Source organism: Setaria italica, chromosome VII, assembly GCF_000263155.2.
Source record: "Setaria italica strain Yugu1 chromosome VII, Setaria_italica_v2.0, whole genome shotgun sequence".
Classification (NCBI taxonomy): domain Eukaryota; kingdom Viridiplantae; phylum Streptophyta; class Magnoliopsida; order Poales; family Poaceae; genus Setaria; species Setaria italica.
The window spans coordinates 21,274,194-21,293,045 of NC_028456.1; the positions used below are offsets into that span (position 1 = coordinate 21,274,194).

An 18,852-nucleotide genomic window follows, 5' to 3' on the forward strand; every position below is an offset into this window, starting at 1 on the left:
TACAGTAAACATTTGCTAATGATGGATTAATTAGGAAAAAATAGATTCGTCTCGCCGTTTAGCCTCCACTTATGTAATGGGTGTTGTAAATAGTCTACGTTTAATACTCCTAATTAGTATCTAAACATTCGATGTGACGGGTGCTTAAAAATAAGGTAAGGAACCAAACCAGGCCTATATAGCGTTATAGCAAGTAACGTCAGGCAACATCAAGAGCCTTGTTTAGTTACCCCAAAATTCCAACTTTGACACTATGCAAAAAGAAGATTCCCATCACATCAAACTTACGGTACATGCATGGAGTACTGAATGTAGACGAAATCAAAAAATAATTGCACAGTTTGGTTGTACTTTGCGAGACAAATCTTTTAAGCCTAATTAGTTAATATTTGGACAATAATTCACAAATACAAACGAAACACTACAGTATATTACAGTGCTAGCATAGTGATTTTGGTTGTCCAAAATCGGGCATCTAAACAGGCCCTAGGACGGCCAAGCAGTCCTCGGGCGTGTTGACCTGCTGTGCTGCTCGAGTCTGAGACAGGGGAAGGAGGAGGCACTGACCTTTCTGAGAAAAATGACCAGCTGCTCCACTGCTTTGGTGTCACTGGCCTTGAGCCCTTCCTCCGTCGTGGCGTAGGAGAACCCAGTCCCCACCGGGGAATCCACGAATATGATGTTGCTCGTCTTGGTCGATGTCTCCGGCCGGTAGAGCAGGGTTGGGAACCCGCCTCTGTACCCTTTGGCATCAAACTTTAGGGGTCCTATGCACACGCGCATTTCACCCCTGGGTTAACACGCAAATCTCCCGTCGACGAACTCGGTGCGGCCGGCGAAGAGAATGGCGGCGGCGCAAGCCGGGGGTTACCTATCTCGTAGGCGAGGCCGGAGATGCCGGAGCAGCCGGGCCCGCCGGACAGCCACAGCACCAGCGGGTCCTCGTCCGAGTCCTTCTCCGACCGCACGAAATAGTAGAAGAGCTGCACGCCGTGCCGCTCGTCCACCTCCACGTACCTGCAGCATCCCAGCGCAGCAGCACGCAGCGGCCGCTGCCGCCGCACCGGCGGTGAGAACGAAGCGAGATAAAGCACGGGGGTTTGCACTTTGCAGGGACAGATCTCGGCGGCGCGGCGAGTGCGTACCCGGTTTCGAGGTAGAACGGGAGGGGCCCGTCGAACCCGCGCATGTGCGTGACGACGTGGCCGCTGCCGCCGGCCGGCCAGAGCCGGAGGCTGGCGGCGAGGAGGAGCCACAGCGACAGCAGCAGCGAACGCTTGCCGCCGCCGCCACTGTTCCTGTTCGACATGGCTGTCGACTGCCGCTGATGATGGAGCGGAGTGTCCGCCGATGGTTGCTCGGCGCGTTAGCGGCGGCTCGCACATTTAAAACGCCCGCGCGAGCAGGGTAAGCTTGACGTGGACGATCGTCCTGATGAAGGCAGCGGCAGCACGACGCGTGGACGTTTCTTGTTTGTTCCCTGTCTCTCTCGTTCAAGACTCAAGAGGTTCCGAACTTCCAACCACTTTGCGTTACCTACCCTTTGAAAAATGTACTTTTTTTGGGTCGCAGTCCGTATCGCCCTGCGATGTAACGGATGAGTAGTTGGGAGAAAGCTTTCCCCCTCGACCTCCTAAAAAATCTACTCTTAATGTGTAAAAGTAAATTGAGTTTTGAATTCAAATTTTTCGAGACGACATATAATTCAAAGTTCCTATAATTTTTTTAGAACATGTAAGATTTCTAAAGGGGTGTTTGATACTAGGTGCTAAACTTTAGCAGTGTCACATCGAATGTTCGAATGCTAACTAGAAGGACTAAACATGAACTAATTATAAAACTAATTACAGAACTCCTATGCTATTTCGCGAGATGAATCTATTAAGCCTAATTAATCCATCATTAGCAAATAGTTACTGTAGCACTACATTGTCAAATCATGAACTAATTAGGTTTAATAGATTCGTCTCGCGAATTAGACTCCATCTGTGCAATTAGTTTTATAATTAGCCTATATTTAATACTTCTAATTAGCATCCAAACATCCGATATGATATATGCTAAACTTTAGCATGGGTATCCAAACAGCCCTAAGAGACGGCCACAGATATTAGTATCCTTTTCGGTCCTATTTCATTTTTTCCTTTTATTTTGAGAGGTTCCTGGCCCTATTAGCTAGGTCCATTACTTTCCTTTTGAGACTGGGTCGTGAAACAGGCTGAAAGCCTACCCAACTGCAATGTAACAGAGTGATGGGCTTTACGGATACTGGGCCGAACCGCTTCAGTCTCTCAGCTGTCTCTAGTGTGAACGAGAGCTTTGCCAACGCACAACCCTAGTGTCTAGTGAGCAACAGCGGCCGCCGGCGAGACACCTGCGCGCGGCGGGGAGTGGGAAGGCAGGCGCCGGGCACCTGAAACCAGCGGTGGCAGGTTCGTGTCAGTGCGGCACCATTAAGCAGCTGCCGCAGGCAGTCGGCGCCACCGCAGCACCGGGCAGGTCGAGGCGAGGACTGAGCAGGTACATATTCCAAATTTCCAAGGACACCCATCAACTGATAACTGATAAGTCCTGCCTTTGGAGTCCGATGCATAATTGCAGCTACGCTAGACGCACAATCGAGGCGAATTCGATTAATACCCTGTTATAATATTCGAACCAATATATGCGCCAGCTCCCAGCTCTCTAATGGGTGAATCTCGCTTCTGTTTTCTTTTACTATTTTTATCTCTAGGAATAGGATTATTTTACTGAAGCACACGAAATGGCTGTTGAACCATTAGAACCTATATTAGCTCATCATTCTACTTGTATCGATAGACTCCAACAATTGTTTATTCATCCATATGTTATATATACATTGGCAGTGGGTATTTAGATTCCTCGATAATGGAAAATAACGATGTCAAGATGCATTCGAAGTTGTAAAACTCAACAAAATTCTAGTAATCAAACTTCAAGCTTGGTTGATGACTTGACTTGTGACTAGCACACATTTATGAGCTATATATTGGTGATTGGCGCATCATTCATCATTTGGGTACTATCACCAGTTACTCAATCTCATTGTTTTTCGCTTTGCTTCTGCTCTACTTATGTATAAATTTGGCTTGAACAATGCAGTTTTATGTAGGTTCCTTATGCATATCCTGAATTTGAGTCCTGCGTACGCTGTCTATACCACCCCTGCCACACCACTCAAGCACAGAGAACCACACAAACAGCAGGCCATGGCATCACTGGCGGGAAGGAGCAGCATCCGCCACTCCAAGATTCCAGAGTTCTTGGTGGGCCCTAGTGGGCAACCGATGCCAGCAGTAGGGCTTGGCACGGTGTCGCACCCATTCGTGGAGGACGAAGTTAGGGCCGCTGTGCTCACCGCGCTGGAGCTCGGCTACCGTCACATCGATACCGCAGCGCTGTATGCCTCTGAGCGGGTTGTCGGCGAGGCCATGGCTGAGGCATTGCAGTCTGGGATTGTGGCATCTAGGGAGGAGCTGTTTGTGACGAGCAAGGTGTGGTGCACACAGTGCCACCCTGAGCTCGTGCTCCCATCCCTTAAGGAGAGCTTGCAGTAAGTTTCTGGAGCTTGATTTTGCCTCCTGCCTATTTGGAATCTTATAGTAAACTTTGCAGTGAAATACTTGGTTCCTTAAACCAATTTCTCACTTAGGTAATTAAGAGATATTGGTGCGGTGAATTTGTATGGGGTGCCCATCTAATTGTTAGCCATGTTTCAGGCTTGCAGCTATTATTGAAACCAGAGCTCAAAGTATTGTTAAATTTGGAATCTGGAAACAGTTCACAACTAGAAGTTGAAATCAACCCTGATTTAGACCCAATCAAGTTACTGAATTTAAGGTTATTCTGTAAAAAATTTAACAGATTGAACCGTTACATCCTGTTTGAAATCAAAATTCTATGTACCGAACATTTGTAGTCTATACCGAAAGCAAATATGCAACTTCAAATGTTAGTTCATAAACCTCACAGCATTAAAGTTAGTACAGAAATTATATGTTTACAAGCTGTAATTGAATTGGCACTATAAGTTACTGTATTTAACCAATTCTGCAGTAGCCGGCATTACCTATAGAAATAATCTACTTTGGTGATAGGCAAGATACTTACCTCTCCATCTGCAGGAACCTTCAAATGGAATATGTTGATTTGTACCTGATTCATTGGCCCATGGCTGTAAAGCCTAGCAAGCCTCATTTCCCAATGAAAAGGGAGGACATTCTGCCGATGGACCTGAGTGGTGTATGGCAGGCTATGGAGGAATGTCATCGGCTTGGCCTTGCTAAAATGATTGGTGTTAGCAATTTCACAACAAAGAAGCTGCAGGAGCTGCTTTCCATTGCAAAAATACCTCCAGCAGTAAATCAGGTTTGTATTAATCAATTAATGAATCACTGATGGCAATAACCCTCTAGATTTCTGTTGTTAGCTATCAATCTTTAATTTTTCCAAGTTTCTTGTATGACTACCAATCTATTTTTGTATACCTCATGTTAAAGAAACCAATATATTTTACTATATTTTATTAGACCAAAGGCTTTTGGTTTTGGCCCAGCTTTATAGAAAGCAAAGATCATCCATTGGAGTTACCAGCTTTACAAAAAAGCTAGCAAAAAATCATGCAACTCCTACTTAGAGCTTACTAGGCCTTAGACAGAGGAGACCAAGAAACCTCATCATGGCGACATCAGCTAATGAGTTTTCTAGTTTCCTGATCAAGGACTTAAAAAAAACTCTCACTCTAGAATCCCTCCAAACTGTAATCTTCGCGCAAAATATATTGCTATCCATGACAACTGAAAGAGAACATGGTATATCGGTTATCCAACATCAACGGGTAGAATTGGATATGTCTCTTGACGTAGCCTCACAAGCTTTCCCTTCAGTCTCTGTCCACCCATTGTTGACCATCCTCCTTGTTTAACTGCTTCCATCGCTGCATAAGGGACACCATATGGAAGATCACAGTCTCTGTGGAAGAGGCTGCAATGTTTTGAAAGACTAAAACATTCTTAGTCAACCATAAGGTCCAACATACACCTCCAAGCATGAAATAGGGTTCTGTTTTAGCTGTTTATTTTGAACTTGAACCAGTAGTGTTTGGCAGCTCTCTAAGCTAACTGGGACATGCTGCCACTGAAAGATATCTCTGCACATACTCCACACACACGCAGCCATAGAGCATTGAACACTATATTATCGGTTATTTCAGTCACGCTGTTCTTCTTTGCACTCAGGAGTGCTTGGCCAGTTCTTCAACAACGGTTCAGCTGATTGAATCCTATCATTATAGACTTGCCACATGAAAACTAATTTTTAATAGCAATTTATCTTTCAACATATCAACCATTGTATTGTCTGTAACGGTGTAACCTCTGGAAACCTCACAAATTTATATAAAGATAAGGTGGATAAACCCTAACTTCTCCAGTGCCAAACTCACTATACTGAACTTTGAGCCGAGCTGATGAAACTCATTCTATATGGTCGTATCTTTTATAAGTTCAAGTCTTCCATATCATCTCAATGTCACATCAGTGGTAGTCATGCATGTGATAACCTCTGCAGGTTGAATTGAATCCGACTTGGCAGCAGAAAAAACTAATTGAGTTCTGCAAAGATAAGAGTATTCAGGTGGCTGCTTATTCTCCCCTGGGAGGCCAAAGAATACCTAAAATGAATCCAGTACGACAATCTGATGTTCTGGAAGAGATTGGAAGGACCAGAGGGAAGTCAGTGGCTCAGGTATGAACTGTATTCTCTCAATGCATCTTCATCTTACTAGAGCAATTCACTTGATTTCTCATCCAAACTCAAAATCTTTGAATGCTCTCACATATTTATCAAATTCGGTGTAGAGGTGATGATTGCACAGTATTTCTTGGCTAAAAACTAATTGCACATATTTATCACCTTACTAGGGCTTGCACAGTATTTCTTGGCTAAAAAACTTTATGCAGTTTGGCAGTGCACCTAATATGTAGTTTAACAAGCAAACGCATGAGAAAAACACACTAACAGCTCAACAAAACGATCTAATCTGTGTTCTGAACAAAATGTGACAGAAATCTGAATTCAATACTGGCAACCTGTCGCATTCTTGCAGTTTTGCTAACATTATGTGATTTTACCAACTCAACTAACTTCCCATTCCCCCCAGATTTCACTGAGATGGATCTACGAGCAAGGTGCAAGCATGGTGGTGAAGAGCTTGAAAAGAGAAAGGCTTAAGGAGAACATCGAGATTTTCGATTGGGAATTGAGTGATGGAGACCGGTCGAAGATTGGTCAGATACCACAGCGCAAGTTGATCACAGTACAGAATCTTCTCTGCCCTGAAGGCATCTCCAGTGTGGATATCTCGGATGTTGATGTTTTTGAAATGTAGCTGTGATCTCCGAATATTTGTGGTGGATGAAGAATTTAGTGTATAGCAGGTTTATACGTCAGAAGCAGGTAAGGCATCTTTAGTTTCACATGTAGTCCCAAGAAAGTAGACATAGGCTAAATCCTTTGTTCCCATGACTTTTCTTTTCCTGCAGGTTACCTGACTCTGCTCTGCGCAATCTGTGATAAGATTAAATTGCACAAATTTTCGCTAGCACATATACCATCCATGCTGACTTTTATTCTGAGTCACTGAGATATGTTATATATGTTAGCATTGAACCTAAGACTGCTTAATGGCGTAGCTTTTTCGTTTGTTGACCACATCAGCTTTGCTCTTTTCCAGTAAGCAGCCTTTTTTTTTGGGTTCTAACTAGGGAGGTTGCAGTTGTCCTTGCATTTTGAAAGGTTCAGCTCATTGAGCATTTTCAATCGATTTCATGGCCTACAGCATACAGTATTTCCTGTCTATGTCTCAATCCATTATCGCTGTTTTTGAAAACTAATACCTGACAATTTGGGCTATTAGGAGAGGTGCAATGTTTGCAGCCTCGATATGAAAATGCGCACTTTGTTACACCGTTCTCACTTGAAAATGTGCTGGTTTTCTGATCCCACTGAAAATGCACTGTCTTTCTTCTGTACTATTTTTCTTATTTCTTTTTGGCAGAACACACTATAGCGGGTGTCTTAGTTCGCGGTGAAGAGGCGCAAGGAGAAATTCGCATGGTTTAGTGCACAAGGGTTACTGGCTAACCAGTTGACACATAAATGACTGTCTACGGGTGATGGAGCAATCTTTCACAAGAACCTAAGCGCAGACTGAACGAGCAAATTTGAAAAAGAAAAGGAGATGAGGAGATACTGCCTTTCCATTTTGTTGTGCTTTTTATGCGCGCTTCGTCTTCGTTTATCGATCCTGTGTTCTAGATGTCCCCCTAGCACTGACCTGTCAGAAACGTGGAAAAAAGATAGAAGTATTTTCTGTTGAATGCTTGCAATGCAATGCACCCCCTCCGACCGTAAAGACTGTTCGAAGATAGTAGCAATGCTAAAAGTTTATAGTACCCTAATAAATCTTTTTAATCGGATGTATTAGTGAGTTGAATTAATTATGCATGCACGCTTGCTCGGGCATCGATGGTGGGAGTAAATGATCAATCCGTTAACTAGGTCAGAAGGTATTATGATGGCCTTTGTTGGACTGTCTGTTTGTTGAATTGTCTGAAAGTTATATAGACACTGTTTGTGGGATAAGTTTTGAAGGTTAAGAGCAACTCCAAGAGTATGCTAAAAATTTCTTCCCCAAAACGAGGTATTGGAGGTTATGTTAAAACATTTCTCCTTCAAAAATATATCAACCCATAACAGAATGCTAAAAGCTAGTCATTCTGCTAAAAGTTAATCCCCCAATATTTCAAATCAAGCAACGTCATCCTATTGGATTCATTTTAAAATCTGTTTTTTTGCTAAGCAGCATTGGAACCTCACGCACCATCGCCAGGCTTTTTATTTCCTCACGCACCATCACGCCGCCGGAACCAAGGCCACCCACGCCATCGTCACGATCACGCCGGCGACAGGTTTTTTATTTCCCAATAAAAAATAATGCACAAGTAACTCCACATGCACAACCTCAATATTGCTATGATATATCTGAGTTGCATGTGGGGATCTATATATAAGACCATAACAATCATGAATCAGGATAAACATTTTTAAATTCCATAACAATCAAATGCAGTCTTGCACATAGCAATACCCTCATTATCGTATTTAAAGTACTCCATACATCAGTCTTGCACATAATAGATCACACACTTATTCGTAGTGCTAGCAACAATACGATGGTAACTTGACTCTGCAACTATCAAAGGCTGCAAGCAGCATCTGTTATTCAAACTAGGACTTAAAGACTATATAGAGACAAAGCATAAGTAGATACTATTGACAGGTTGAACCATATCACTTCTAAGTAGAACCTGGATACATGGTTGTGCTCTTCTGGAGTGCTCAAGCCCTGTGCTTTAGCCTGATGAAGTCCGAAGCTTTTGTGTCCACATCATCTTTCATCCTGTGGCCATGCCCCAACTTGTCACTGGTGGCTGGTGCTGCCCCACATTGGACGTGGGACGGGAGGAGTACTGTAACAACAAGTTGACCGCAGAAATCTTGAGCTCGGTACTTGTGACATCTTCGTCCACTGCGATGGCTCCACTAGTCGGAGTAGCTACGCATGCATGCGCTCGTCGGTGCTCTCCAGCATCCATCCATCGATCAACGCGAAGAGAGGACGATTCGGCTGCGCCCCCTGCCGCCGGGTTTGGTTACACGGCGCACGCCATCTACCTCGCCGATGCAATTTTGTAGCGAGTTTGTAAATTGTAAACCCCGGATCACATCGTTTTGCACGCAACCTTTCCCGATTCGAGGTCACCACGTGCGCTGCTCCCCGTCGACTGCCTCGATGTATAGGAACTGCCAAGTTTTGGCGAGAGGCCATTTGTTTAGGACCGCGGCCATCGCGACCCGCGACCCGGATCGCCTTGGTTTTCGCCATGGCCATTTCCCCGATTCCACCGACGGAGGCACTCGCCTCACCCTAGGCGGATAGTGGGCACGCCGTTGTATTGCTAATTTGCTACTAGCGCCCATGGAAGCCATGGCACGCAATCTAGTGGCAATATGCGTGCGTGGTTGACCAAATTAACTTCATCCTGATAGATTGTATAATGCACGATGTATTCCTCAATAGCAACAGTTGTATACATATAGACCACATGGGGAGCCGGATACGGCAGGCCCATGGGCTGTGACACGCTTACAATCCAACACTCCCCCGCAGTCGGAACTGGAAGCACCGCGAACATTAAGACTGGACCTAAACTCAACAAAGACGGACGTCGGGAGCCCTTTGGTGAAGATGTCGGCATACTGTGAGGTAGTAGGGACATGTAGAACTCGAACTTCTCCAAGGGCCAGGCGGTCACGAACAAAGTGTAGGTCAATCTCCACATGTTTGGTCCGCTGATGCTGAACGGGGTTGGTGGATAAATAAACGGCACTGACATTGTCACAATACACAACTGTAGCTCGTCGAAGAGGGCAATGGAGTTCAAGAAGAAGCTGTCGTAGCCAACACGCCTCTGCAACCCCATTGGCAACAGCGCGATACTCAGCCTCTGCACTAGATCTGGACACAGTTCCCTGACGCTTGGAGGACCATGAGACCAAATTATCACCCAAGAAAACGCCATAGCCAGAAGTGGATCGGCGAGTCTCAGGGCAACCACCCCAATCGGCGTCGGAGTACACAGTGAGATCAGTAGGCGAGGTGCGATGTAGGTGAAATCCAAGCTCCAAAGTTCCCTGGATATAGCGCAGGATGCGCTTCATGGCAGCGAGATGAGGCTCTCTCGGATCATGCATATATAGACAAACTTGCTGAACAGCATAGGCAATATCAGGACGGGTGAAGGTGAGATACTGAAGGGCACTAGCGATACTGCGGTAATGTGAAGAATCAGCCACAGGAACACCATCAGCAGGTAGCTTTGCATGAGTATCAACAGGTGTACTGCAAGGCTTGCAGTCACGCATACCAGCATGGTCCAGAATATCCAGCATGTATTGCTTCTGAGAGAGGAACAACTCATCTGAGCGGCGATCAACAGAGACACCCAGAAAATGGTGGAGAGCACCCATGTCAGTCATAGAGAATTCCCGTTGCATAGCTGCGATGATGCGCTGAAGGAAACTCTGTGACAAAGCAGTAAGAACAATATCATCCACATAGAGAAGCAAGAAGGCTGTGTCAGCACCCCGCCGATATATGAAGAGGGAGGTGTCCGCTTTGGACTCAACAAACCCAAGGGAGGTGATGTGACTGGCAAAGCGACTATGCCATGCTCGGGGAGCCTGCTTCAATCCATATAATGACTTATTCAATCGGCAAACAAAATCGGGCTTGGAAGAATCAACAAACCCGGTTGGCTGCTGGCAATACACAGTCTCTGTCAAAATCCCATGGAGGAATGCATTCTTGACGTCCAGCTGATGAATGGGCCAAGAACGCGATAGAGCAAGTGTGAGCACAACGCGGACGGTAGCCGGTTTGACAACTGGACTGAAAGTCTCCTCGTAGTCAATACCAGGTCGTTGAGTGAAGCCTCTGAGAACCCATCTTGCCTTGTATCGATCAAGAGAACCGTCAGCCAAAAATTTATGACGAAAAATCCATTTACCGGTGACGATGTTCACTCCAGAGGGACGAGGCACAAGGGTCCATGTGTCATTTGCCAGGAGGGCGTCGAACTCTGCTTGCATCGCGGCTCTCCAGTGAGGGTCGGCGAGTGCGGAACGAAAGCTCTTGGGAACGGCCGAGAGCGTTGTCGTGTGCAGGTTCAGACGATCAACTGGCTGGCGGAAACCAGACTTGCCCTGAGTCCTCATGCCGTGATCATTAACCACGGGCTCGATGAGTTGGGGCAGGGTAGAAGCCGTGCGGCCCCCTCTACTGGCAGCTACCTGCGACGAGGTGTCAGCAGGGGCAGCAGAGGGTGTCGCTGTCGTAGTTGAAGGCGCTGGTGCAGCCGGTGGCGGGCTGGCTACAGCCGAGGCACCTCCAGGTGATGCTGTCGTAGGTGCCTGGGCAGGTGGCAACGTGCCAGTGGCAGCCGTGGCTCCTCCACCTGCTGCCGAGGCTGCTCTAGCGGGTGCCAGCGAGCCGCCCGGGCTGGAGCCATGCTCAACAGCGGGCGGCGCACTGGCTGGTGGTGGTGAGCCAGGGGGGGTTGGCGCACGAGGGGGGGTACCTGCAACCACAGAACGAGGCCCGATGGGCATAGTGGAAAAGTCATCCTCGCTCAAGAAGTCAAGAGTGGCTGGATCCGAAGGAGAGGTAGACATCGCTGAAAAGGAAAACATGGATTCATCGAACACTACATGCCGAGAGATGATAATTCGGTTGGAGTGTAAGTCGAGGCAGCGATATCCCTTGTGGTCGGATGAGTAGCCAAGGAAGACACAAAGTGATGAACGAGGGGCCAATTTATGTGGTGCGGTGGATGATAAATTGGGATAACAAGCACACCCAAAAACACGAAGATGTGAATAAGTGGGATGTGTGCCGTAGAGAGCATAGAATGGTGTCAGGCCATCAAGAGTCTTAGTGGGGTGACGGTTTAGAAGATATGTGGCAGTGTGGAGGGAGTCAGCCCAGTAGACGGGTGGAAGACTAGCCTGAAATAAAAGCGAGCGCACAATGTTGTTAATGGTGCGAAGGGCGCGCTCGGCTTTACCATTCTGCTGGGAGGTGTAGGGGCACGACATACGAAAGAGGACACCATGGGAGAGGAAGAACGTGCGGGCCGAAGAGTTGTCAAACTCACGACCGTTGTCGCACTGGACGGCCTTCACGATGGTGCCAAAGTGTGTACGAACATAGGCAAAGAAATTAGAGATAGTGGCAAATGTATCGGATTTGAGGCGAAGCGGAAATGTCCAAGCATAGTGAGAAAAATCATCAATAATTACGAGATAATATTTGTAACCAGACACGCTAGCAATAGGAGAGGTCCAAAGGTCACAATGTATTAAATCAAATTTATGAGTAGCACGAGAGCTAGATAAACTGAAAGGGAGGCGAACATGGCGCCCTAACTGGCAAGCATGACATATATGTTCATGTTTGGATTTATTACAAGAAATAGCCTGGGTGCTAATAAGTTTGGACAATGCTTCTGAACCAAGGTGGCCGAGACGACGATGCCACAGGGTGGGTGTAGAGGTGGCTGCGAAGACTGGTGTTCTGCTGCTGGTGGATGGGAAGAATGGGTATAGATCCCCTGTGCTATTGCACCTGGCGATCACGCTCCGTGTTTGTAGATCCTTCACAGAGAGGCCAAATGGGTCAAACTCGATAGAGCAATTGTTATCAATGGTAAACCGACGAACAGAGATCAAGTTCTTAATAATGCTAGGGGACACTAAAATATTATTTAGAACAAGAGGGCGTTGTGGTGTAGAAAACGAGTATGAGCCAGTGGAGGTGATGGGCAGGAGAGCACCATTACCGACAATAATAGAGGAAGGATCGGACCAGGAGGGTGAGCGAGGAGACGAGAGAATACCAGAGTGGGTGGTCATATGAGAACCGGCACCAGAGTCAGCATACCACTCGGTGGGTGTCGACGGCAGCGTCAAGGTCATTGTGTTGAAGTTGTTGACGAGGGACGCTTGGTCGAAGGAGCCACCTGCCATGGGGTTCCATGCCGCGTACTGCGGCGTCGCGCCGGCCGAAGAGGAAGCCGAGGAGCCTGCCACCGGGCCATAGCTGAAGCCAGGGGGCGGTGGTGGGAGCTGGTAGTACCCTCCGTGGTACGGTGCCATGTGGAGGGCCGGCTGGGGCTGCTCGAACGGCATGTATGGGGGGCGCTGCAGCTGCTGTCCAGGAAGGCCGTCGAAGCCGTGTGGCCAGAGCTGGAGAGTGCCGGACCAGGGGTTCTGTCCTGGCCGAACAGCAGGCTGTCCAGCGCCCTGCACGGCGCCGTTGGGGGCGCCCTGGCTGGCGCCCGCCTTGCCGTTGTTGGTCCCGCCGTTGCCGCCGCGTCCCCGGCGGCGGTTGCGGGAGTTGTTGGAGTTGCCCGTCCCACTGCCCTGGACACTGGAACCACCAGATTCAGTGCGTGGCGGCTGTGGTTTTGCCGCGAGCAGCGCCTGAGTCTCCGACGGCGGCGCGGGAGTGACGTCATCGTGGACGTCGTTGACGTCGATCTCTTCGAGGAGCAGCAGGGTGCGTGCCTCGGCGAACGTGGGGAAGGGCGCGCGTATCTTCAGGTTGGACACCATGTGCCGGTACTTCCCATTGACGCCGCGTAGCAGGGTGAGGACAAGCTGCCTGTCACCGATCGGATCACCGAACTCCTTGAGGGATGCCGCCATTGTTTCAAGGCGACGGCAATAATCGGTCACTGAGAGATCGCCTTGCCGGAAGGAACGGAACTCAGCCTCCAGCAGCAGTGCACGCGATTCGCGCTGGCCGAGGAACTCGTCTTCGAGGTATAGCCAGGCAGATCGGGCAGTGGGATCACGGATTAGCAGGGACTGTTGCAGATCGTTGGAGACGGTGCAGATGATCCAGGTGAGGACGCAGTTGTCCATGGTCGCCCATGCCGAGCGATCGGGGTAGGCGATGTCGGTGAGGACGTGCTCCTTCAGATTGTACTTGCCGAGCACAATCAAGAAGAGAGGCCGCCACCGACCGTAGTTGTTGGACGACTTGTCCAGCACCAGGGTGATCGCGCTCTTGATGTTGTGGAGTGCGATCGCCTGGGCGTGGAGGGTGGCGTTTGCCGCCTCCTTGGCGGTGAGGGCCTTGTCGAGGGCCTCCGCCTCCTCTTGCCGTTTCTTCTCGGCGGCAGCGGCGGCGGCGGCGGCGGCGTCGTCACCAGCCATTGGGGTTCCTGGCGATGGGGATCGGCGGCAGGAAGAGTAGGAGAGGGGCCTGGCGAGCGTAGCTCAGCGGCAGGCGAGGGGATCGGCCGGCGAGGAGCTCAGCGGGGCGGCCGTGGGTGGGTGGAGCCGGCGAGCGGGTGCCCTGGCGGCGGCTAGGGTTGAGCGGAAGCGGGTCGCAGGAACGACTCGCGTGATACCATGATAGATTGTACAATGCACGATGTATTCCTCAATAGCAACAGTTGTATACATATAGACCACATGAGGAGCCGGATACGGCAGGCCCATGGGCTGTGACACGCTTACAATCCAACACATCCACTCCAATCCATGCGTGCATGCGGCCAATCGCCTGTGCTCTGATGCTATAAAAGGAGGTAGGACAACGACGTCGATCAACTCACAGCAACCCACTACTAAGGCCTTCATCATGTCTCTGCACTCCAGCAGCTCACCTGTGCTCCCGCTGCTCGTGCTCTCGCTGCTGCTGCTGTCGCCTCGGGGGACACTAGCCGGGCGATGCCCACCCGCCGTCCAAGCCCGTAGTGACCGCCATCACCAAGGACGACTCCACCGGGCTCTACACCATCCCCGTCAAGAACGGCGCGCCGCTCGTCCTCGACCTCGCCGGCCCGCTGGTCTGGTCCCCGTGCCAGTCCCCGCACCGCACGGTCCCGTGCAAGTCCAGCGTCTGCACCGTCGCCAACAGGAACCGCCCGGCTAGCTGCGCGTCGTCCGCCAACGGCGGCCAGCCGGGCTCCGCCGACCCCAACTGCGCCTGCACCGCGTACGCGTACAACCCGGCGAGCGGCCAGTGCGCCGGCGGCGACCTCTTCTCCGTGCCGCTCTCCGCCAACGCCACGGACGGCAACAACCCGCTGTTCCCCGTGACCTTCTCCGCCTACTCGGCCTGCGCGCCCGACGGGCTCCTCGAGTCGCTCCCCTCGGGCGCCGCCGGCGTCGCGGGCCTGTCGAGGCAGCCGCTGTCGCTGCCGTCCCAGGTCGCGTCCAGGCTGAAGGTGGCCAAGGAGTTCGCGCTGTGCCTCCCCGGCAGCGGCCAGACCGGTGCTGCCATCTTCGGCGGCGGCGCGTTCGTGATCCAGGCGGCTCCACAACCCATTGATTTCGCCGGAGAGATCCGCCAGAACCCCCTCCCCATCCTCAAGAACCCCAAGAACGGCGCTTACTACTTCGGCGTCCGCGGCATCGCCGTCAACCAGGAGCACCTGAACCTGCCGGCCGGCGCCTTCGACCTCGACCGCCGCCAGGGCACGGGCGGCGTCGTGTTCAGCACCGCGACGCGGTTCACCACGCTGCGCTCCGACATCTACAGCGCGGTGATGAACGCGTTCGACGCGGTCACGCGCGGCATCCCGCGCCGGAAGCCCTTCCCGCCCTTCCAGCTGTGCTACGACGTGTCCGGGGTCCCCACGACCCGGGTCGGCCCCGCCGTGCCGAACATCGACCTGATGCTCGACGGCGGCCGGAACTGGACGCTTCCCGGCGACAGCTTGCTGGTGCAGTTCGGCGGCGGGACAGCGTGCTTCGCGTTCGATAGCATGGGGAACGAGCAGTCGGCGGCGTTTTACTCGCCGGCGGTCATCTTCGGGGCCCACCAGATGGAGAACAACCTGCTGCTGTTCGACCTGGAGAAGGGCACGTTCGGCTCCAGTGGGCTGCTCTTGGGAAGGAGCACCACCTGCGGCAACTTCAACTTCGCCATGGGGAGCTCGTAGAAGTGTCAGCAGAGTACCAGGAAGGATTCATCCTATTTCCAATTTTCTCTGTTTCGTACGAGTCCAGCTAGTTTCTTTTTGTTTGTCTGTTTCCATGACCTCGTTTCAGTACCTGAAAAAAAGAAACAGGGGAATTTGCATCCAATATACAAACATTAAAGACGCACTTTTCACCTATACAATATTAACATCAGACTACAATTCATTTATACATAATAAAACAAAATATTTTACTATTCCCTTCGTTCCAAATTGCAAGTCGCTTTGACTTTTTTAGATTATTTTTTGTCGTACACCTAAGATATACACTATCTCTATGTACGTTGCAAAAACTATATATATTTACAAATATCAAAATAATTTGAAATGTAGGAAGTATAATTTATTAGAAAAAATGGATCTATACCATTGAAAGATTCAAACTTTAGAAAAATATCATAAAAGTTTGAACTTTAGAAATTTGCCATCAAAATGTTGCTCTATTATTTCTTTCTACTCATTCATATTATCTACCCCATTAGGAGTTTTAGCTTTTCTAAACATGAAGCTTTTACTGTGTACATAGGAATTCAAAACCCCTCGTAATTAGATGTGAACTCTTGATTAAAAAAAAACAAACGAATTCACCCAGCGAGCCTGCCCGGCCGAACGCACACACGCACCCCAGGCCCAAACACACGGATCCAAGGCTGCAGTCCATCGCCATCCCTGTTCCTCCGAGAACGGCGGGCGCTCGAAGTGGCTCGCGAAGCTGCGCCGCCCCCCGACGAAGTTGACCATCGCGAGCGCCCCAACGCAGCTGAGGCGAGCACGACCCGGTCCGACGGGTGCACGGGGAGCCTCTCGGCGCGGGAACCGCGCGGAGCGTGGCGAGGAGTGCGAGTCCGTCGGCATCGTAGTGGTGGAGCACACTCCGTCGTCGCAGTCGGCGAGGAGGTTCCGTCGTAGTGCCCAGATGAAGCGCTCGTAGGAGCCGGTGACAAGGTGAGTTCGTGAGGTTTTTGTTTATCTCGGTGTCATTACGAGAAAATTTGCCAAAAAAGAAACTTAGGCCCCGTTTGGAACCCTTCATTTTGAAAGAATTGGAATCTATTTAATGGAGTAGACTAATTTATCTTGGAATGTGGGATTCCACAACTTTCCAAAGTTTAGATATAAGTCTATGTTAAATTCATAGGGTGGGAGATGGAAATTGATTCTATAGATTATGATTATTAGAATGGAATTTAATTCTTATAGCACGCTCTTCGACTCGCTTCTATGTAGCAGAAATGTAGCACATAAGTATCTCTCTCATATGACCAACAATAATATACAAATATATTTCACATACAATTATATTAGCTTAATTAATTTATTTTTAAATTATGATTATTAGAATGTAATTCAATTCCAAGGATCCAAACGGGACCTTATTGATTTCTGCAAAGATAAGTGTATTCAGTTGGCGGCTGCCATCGAGATGCAGGCCACGGCCCACAAGCAAATAACCAGGCACCACACTAGCTGCCTCTTCGATGCAATTTTGTAAGCCAGATCACATCTTTTGCACGTAACCTTTTCTTGATTCGAGGCCACCACGTGCAATCTCTCGACTGCCGCGGTGCACGTAACAAACCACACGCCTCCAGCATTATAGATGGCTAGACCACTGGATGGCCCGTAGCACAGCTCGAAAAAGTCCAGCGCTAGCCCGGCACGGCCCATAGTGGATAGTGCCCAGGGCGGCCCGGCATGATGCGTCAGACCCGGCCTAGCACGGATTTTGGGTCGACCCGATACCCCGTGACCCTCCTCCTAACCGTTGGATCAGCGGGACGCTCCCCTTCCTGACCGTTGGATCGGAACGTTGGGGAGGGTAGTATATAACCCCGGGTCGGCCGCATCCCCCGGTTAGAAACCCTAACGGCTCATTTTTTCCTGCGTTCGACCAACGCTCTCGCCCTCTCACGCCTCTCTGGCTCTCTCGCCCTCTCGTCTCCTCCATCTCCGGCGACCAGAAGTCGGCGTTGGCCGCCACCCCAGCCAGAAACCCTAGCCTCCTAGCTCCCCTGGCCACTCCTCCCTCGACTCCCATGGCTCTTCGCCTCTTTGCCTCTCTCTCTCATCCTGACCTCTCGCACCTCTCTAGATCTAGATGACTAGATCCACTCTCTGGCCGCTCCCATCATCTCCTTGCTAGATCCGTTGGTCGTCGACCTCGCCGGTCGCTCTGGTGGTTCGGAACCGTCGGTAAGATCTCCTCCCCTCGCCGGTCGCTCTGGTGCTCCGGATCCGGAACCGTCAGTCTCGAAGTCGTTGAGGGACTAGAGGTTCGATGATTCACTGGTAAGCCATCGATCTTGTTCTAGCCTAGTTGTCTTCTTCCTCCATCCTCCACCCACTCCTCTCTCCTGTCGCCGCCTCTCTCTCATCCTCTCGCTCCTCCATGGCTCTAGTGCTCCGGATCCGTTGTTCATCGACCTCGCCGGTCGCTCTGGTGCTCCGGATTCGCTGGTAAGCCATCGATCTCTCGCTCCTCCTTGGCTCTGGTGCTGTGCTTGATTGCTTCTTTTCTTTGACGTCTTGTCATCTCTATTTACAGAGCAGTTCGTTGAGGGACTAGAGCACCGACGATGGACGACGACGACGAGTTCCAGGGGAACACCATCAACGATGAGCTTTGGATTATGGGCCAGCGTCCAGATGACGAGAGTGACATAGGGGTAGGGCAGGAAGAGCTCTTCGATGGTAGCGATGTCGAACCAATCGAAGTCGCTGATGGCGGCGTCGATGGTGTTGGTGAAGCAGCACCTGATGCTGCTGATCCAGACATGGTGAGTAGCGGCACCAAGAGGAGCCATTCCACCAACTCTGAATGCTGGAAGGACTTCGAAAAGATATTTAAGGACATCAATGGTAAGAAGGTAAGGGTCTTTGCTAAGTGCATTCATTGTGGCACTTTATACGCTGCTTGATCTTCTATTGGCACTGCCCATCTAAACCGACATGTTGAGAAATGCCCAGCGAGGAAGTCAAAGCTTCATGTTTTCCAGCCTTTGATCGAGTTCGATATGGACAGAAGTGTCCGTTACTGGGATTACAGTCCTGAGGTAGCTTGTACTCAGCTTTGTTGAATGATTGCTAGACTTGATCTTTCTCTTAGTTTTGGTGAATCTGCTGCATTTAAAGAGTACATTAAGTTTGCTCATAATTCTAGATTCTCTACTGTTCTAGACAAATGACCACTAGATATTTCTACAAGTACTTTAAT

General features: G+C 49.7%; 3 protein-coding genes across 6 annotated transcripts in view; 2 read left to right on the plus strand and 1 right to left on the minus strand.

The window, feature by feature from the left end:
- LOC101772898 (serine carboxypeptidase-like 7) overlaps window positions 1-1,367 on the minus strand; it is a 7,039-nt gene extending 5,672 nt beyond the window's left edge. Inside the window, exons 1-3 of the mRNA XM_004975697.3 lie at window positions 1,146-1,367; window positions 872-1,017; window positions 568-767 (exon numbers count right to left, since the gene is read on the minus strand). Of these exons, the coding sequence (XP_004975754.1) occupies window positions 568-767; window positions 872-1,017; window positions 1,146-1,309 (510 nt within the window). The 5' untranslated portion in view covers window positions 1,310-1,367. The remainder of the gene's footprint in view (window positions 1-567; window positions 768-871; window positions 1,018-1,145) is intronic.
- A 954-nt stretch (window positions 1,368-2,321) lies between these two features.
- LOC101773312 (D-galacturonate reductase) lies at window positions 2,322-7,429 on the plus strand. Of its 4 annotated transcripts, none has more exons than XR_215531.4 (6): window positions 2,322-2,520; window positions 3,124-3,574; window positions 4,146-4,389; window positions 5,590-5,766; window positions 6,182-6,477; window positions 7,079-7,429. XR_215531.4 is itself a non-coding variant. In XM_004975698.4 (5 exons), exons 2-5 carry the CDS (start codon window positions 3,141-3,143, stop codon window positions 6,407-6,409), a joined length of 1,083 nt encoding a protein of 360 aa, XP_004975755.1. In that variant the 5' UTR covers window positions 2,323-2,520; window positions 3,124-3,140; the 3' UTR covers window positions 6,410-6,732. The 4 variants fall into 4 exon arrangements, 2 of the variants coding, with proteins under 2 accessions (XP_004975755.1, XP_004975756.1); XR_215530.4 differs by lacking the exon at window positions 7,079-7,429 and adding an exon at window positions 6,564-6,732 and having other exon boundaries at window positions 2,323-2,520; XM_004975698.4 differs by lacking the exon at window positions 7,079-7,429 and having other exon boundaries at window positions 2,323-2,520; window positions 6,182-6,732.
- Window positions 7,430-14,076: 6,647 nt separating this feature from the next.
- LOC101752527 (basic 7S globulin) lies at window positions 14,077-15,599 on the plus strand. Its single transcript, XM_004977974.1, has 2 exons — window positions 14,077-14,085; window positions 14,376-15,599. Exons 1-2 carry the CDS (start codon window positions 14,077-14,079, stop codon window positions 15,597-15,599), a joined length of 1,233 nt encoding a protein of 410 aa, XP_004978031.1.
- The last annotated feature ends 3,253 nt before the right edge of the window (window positions 15,600-18,852 follow it).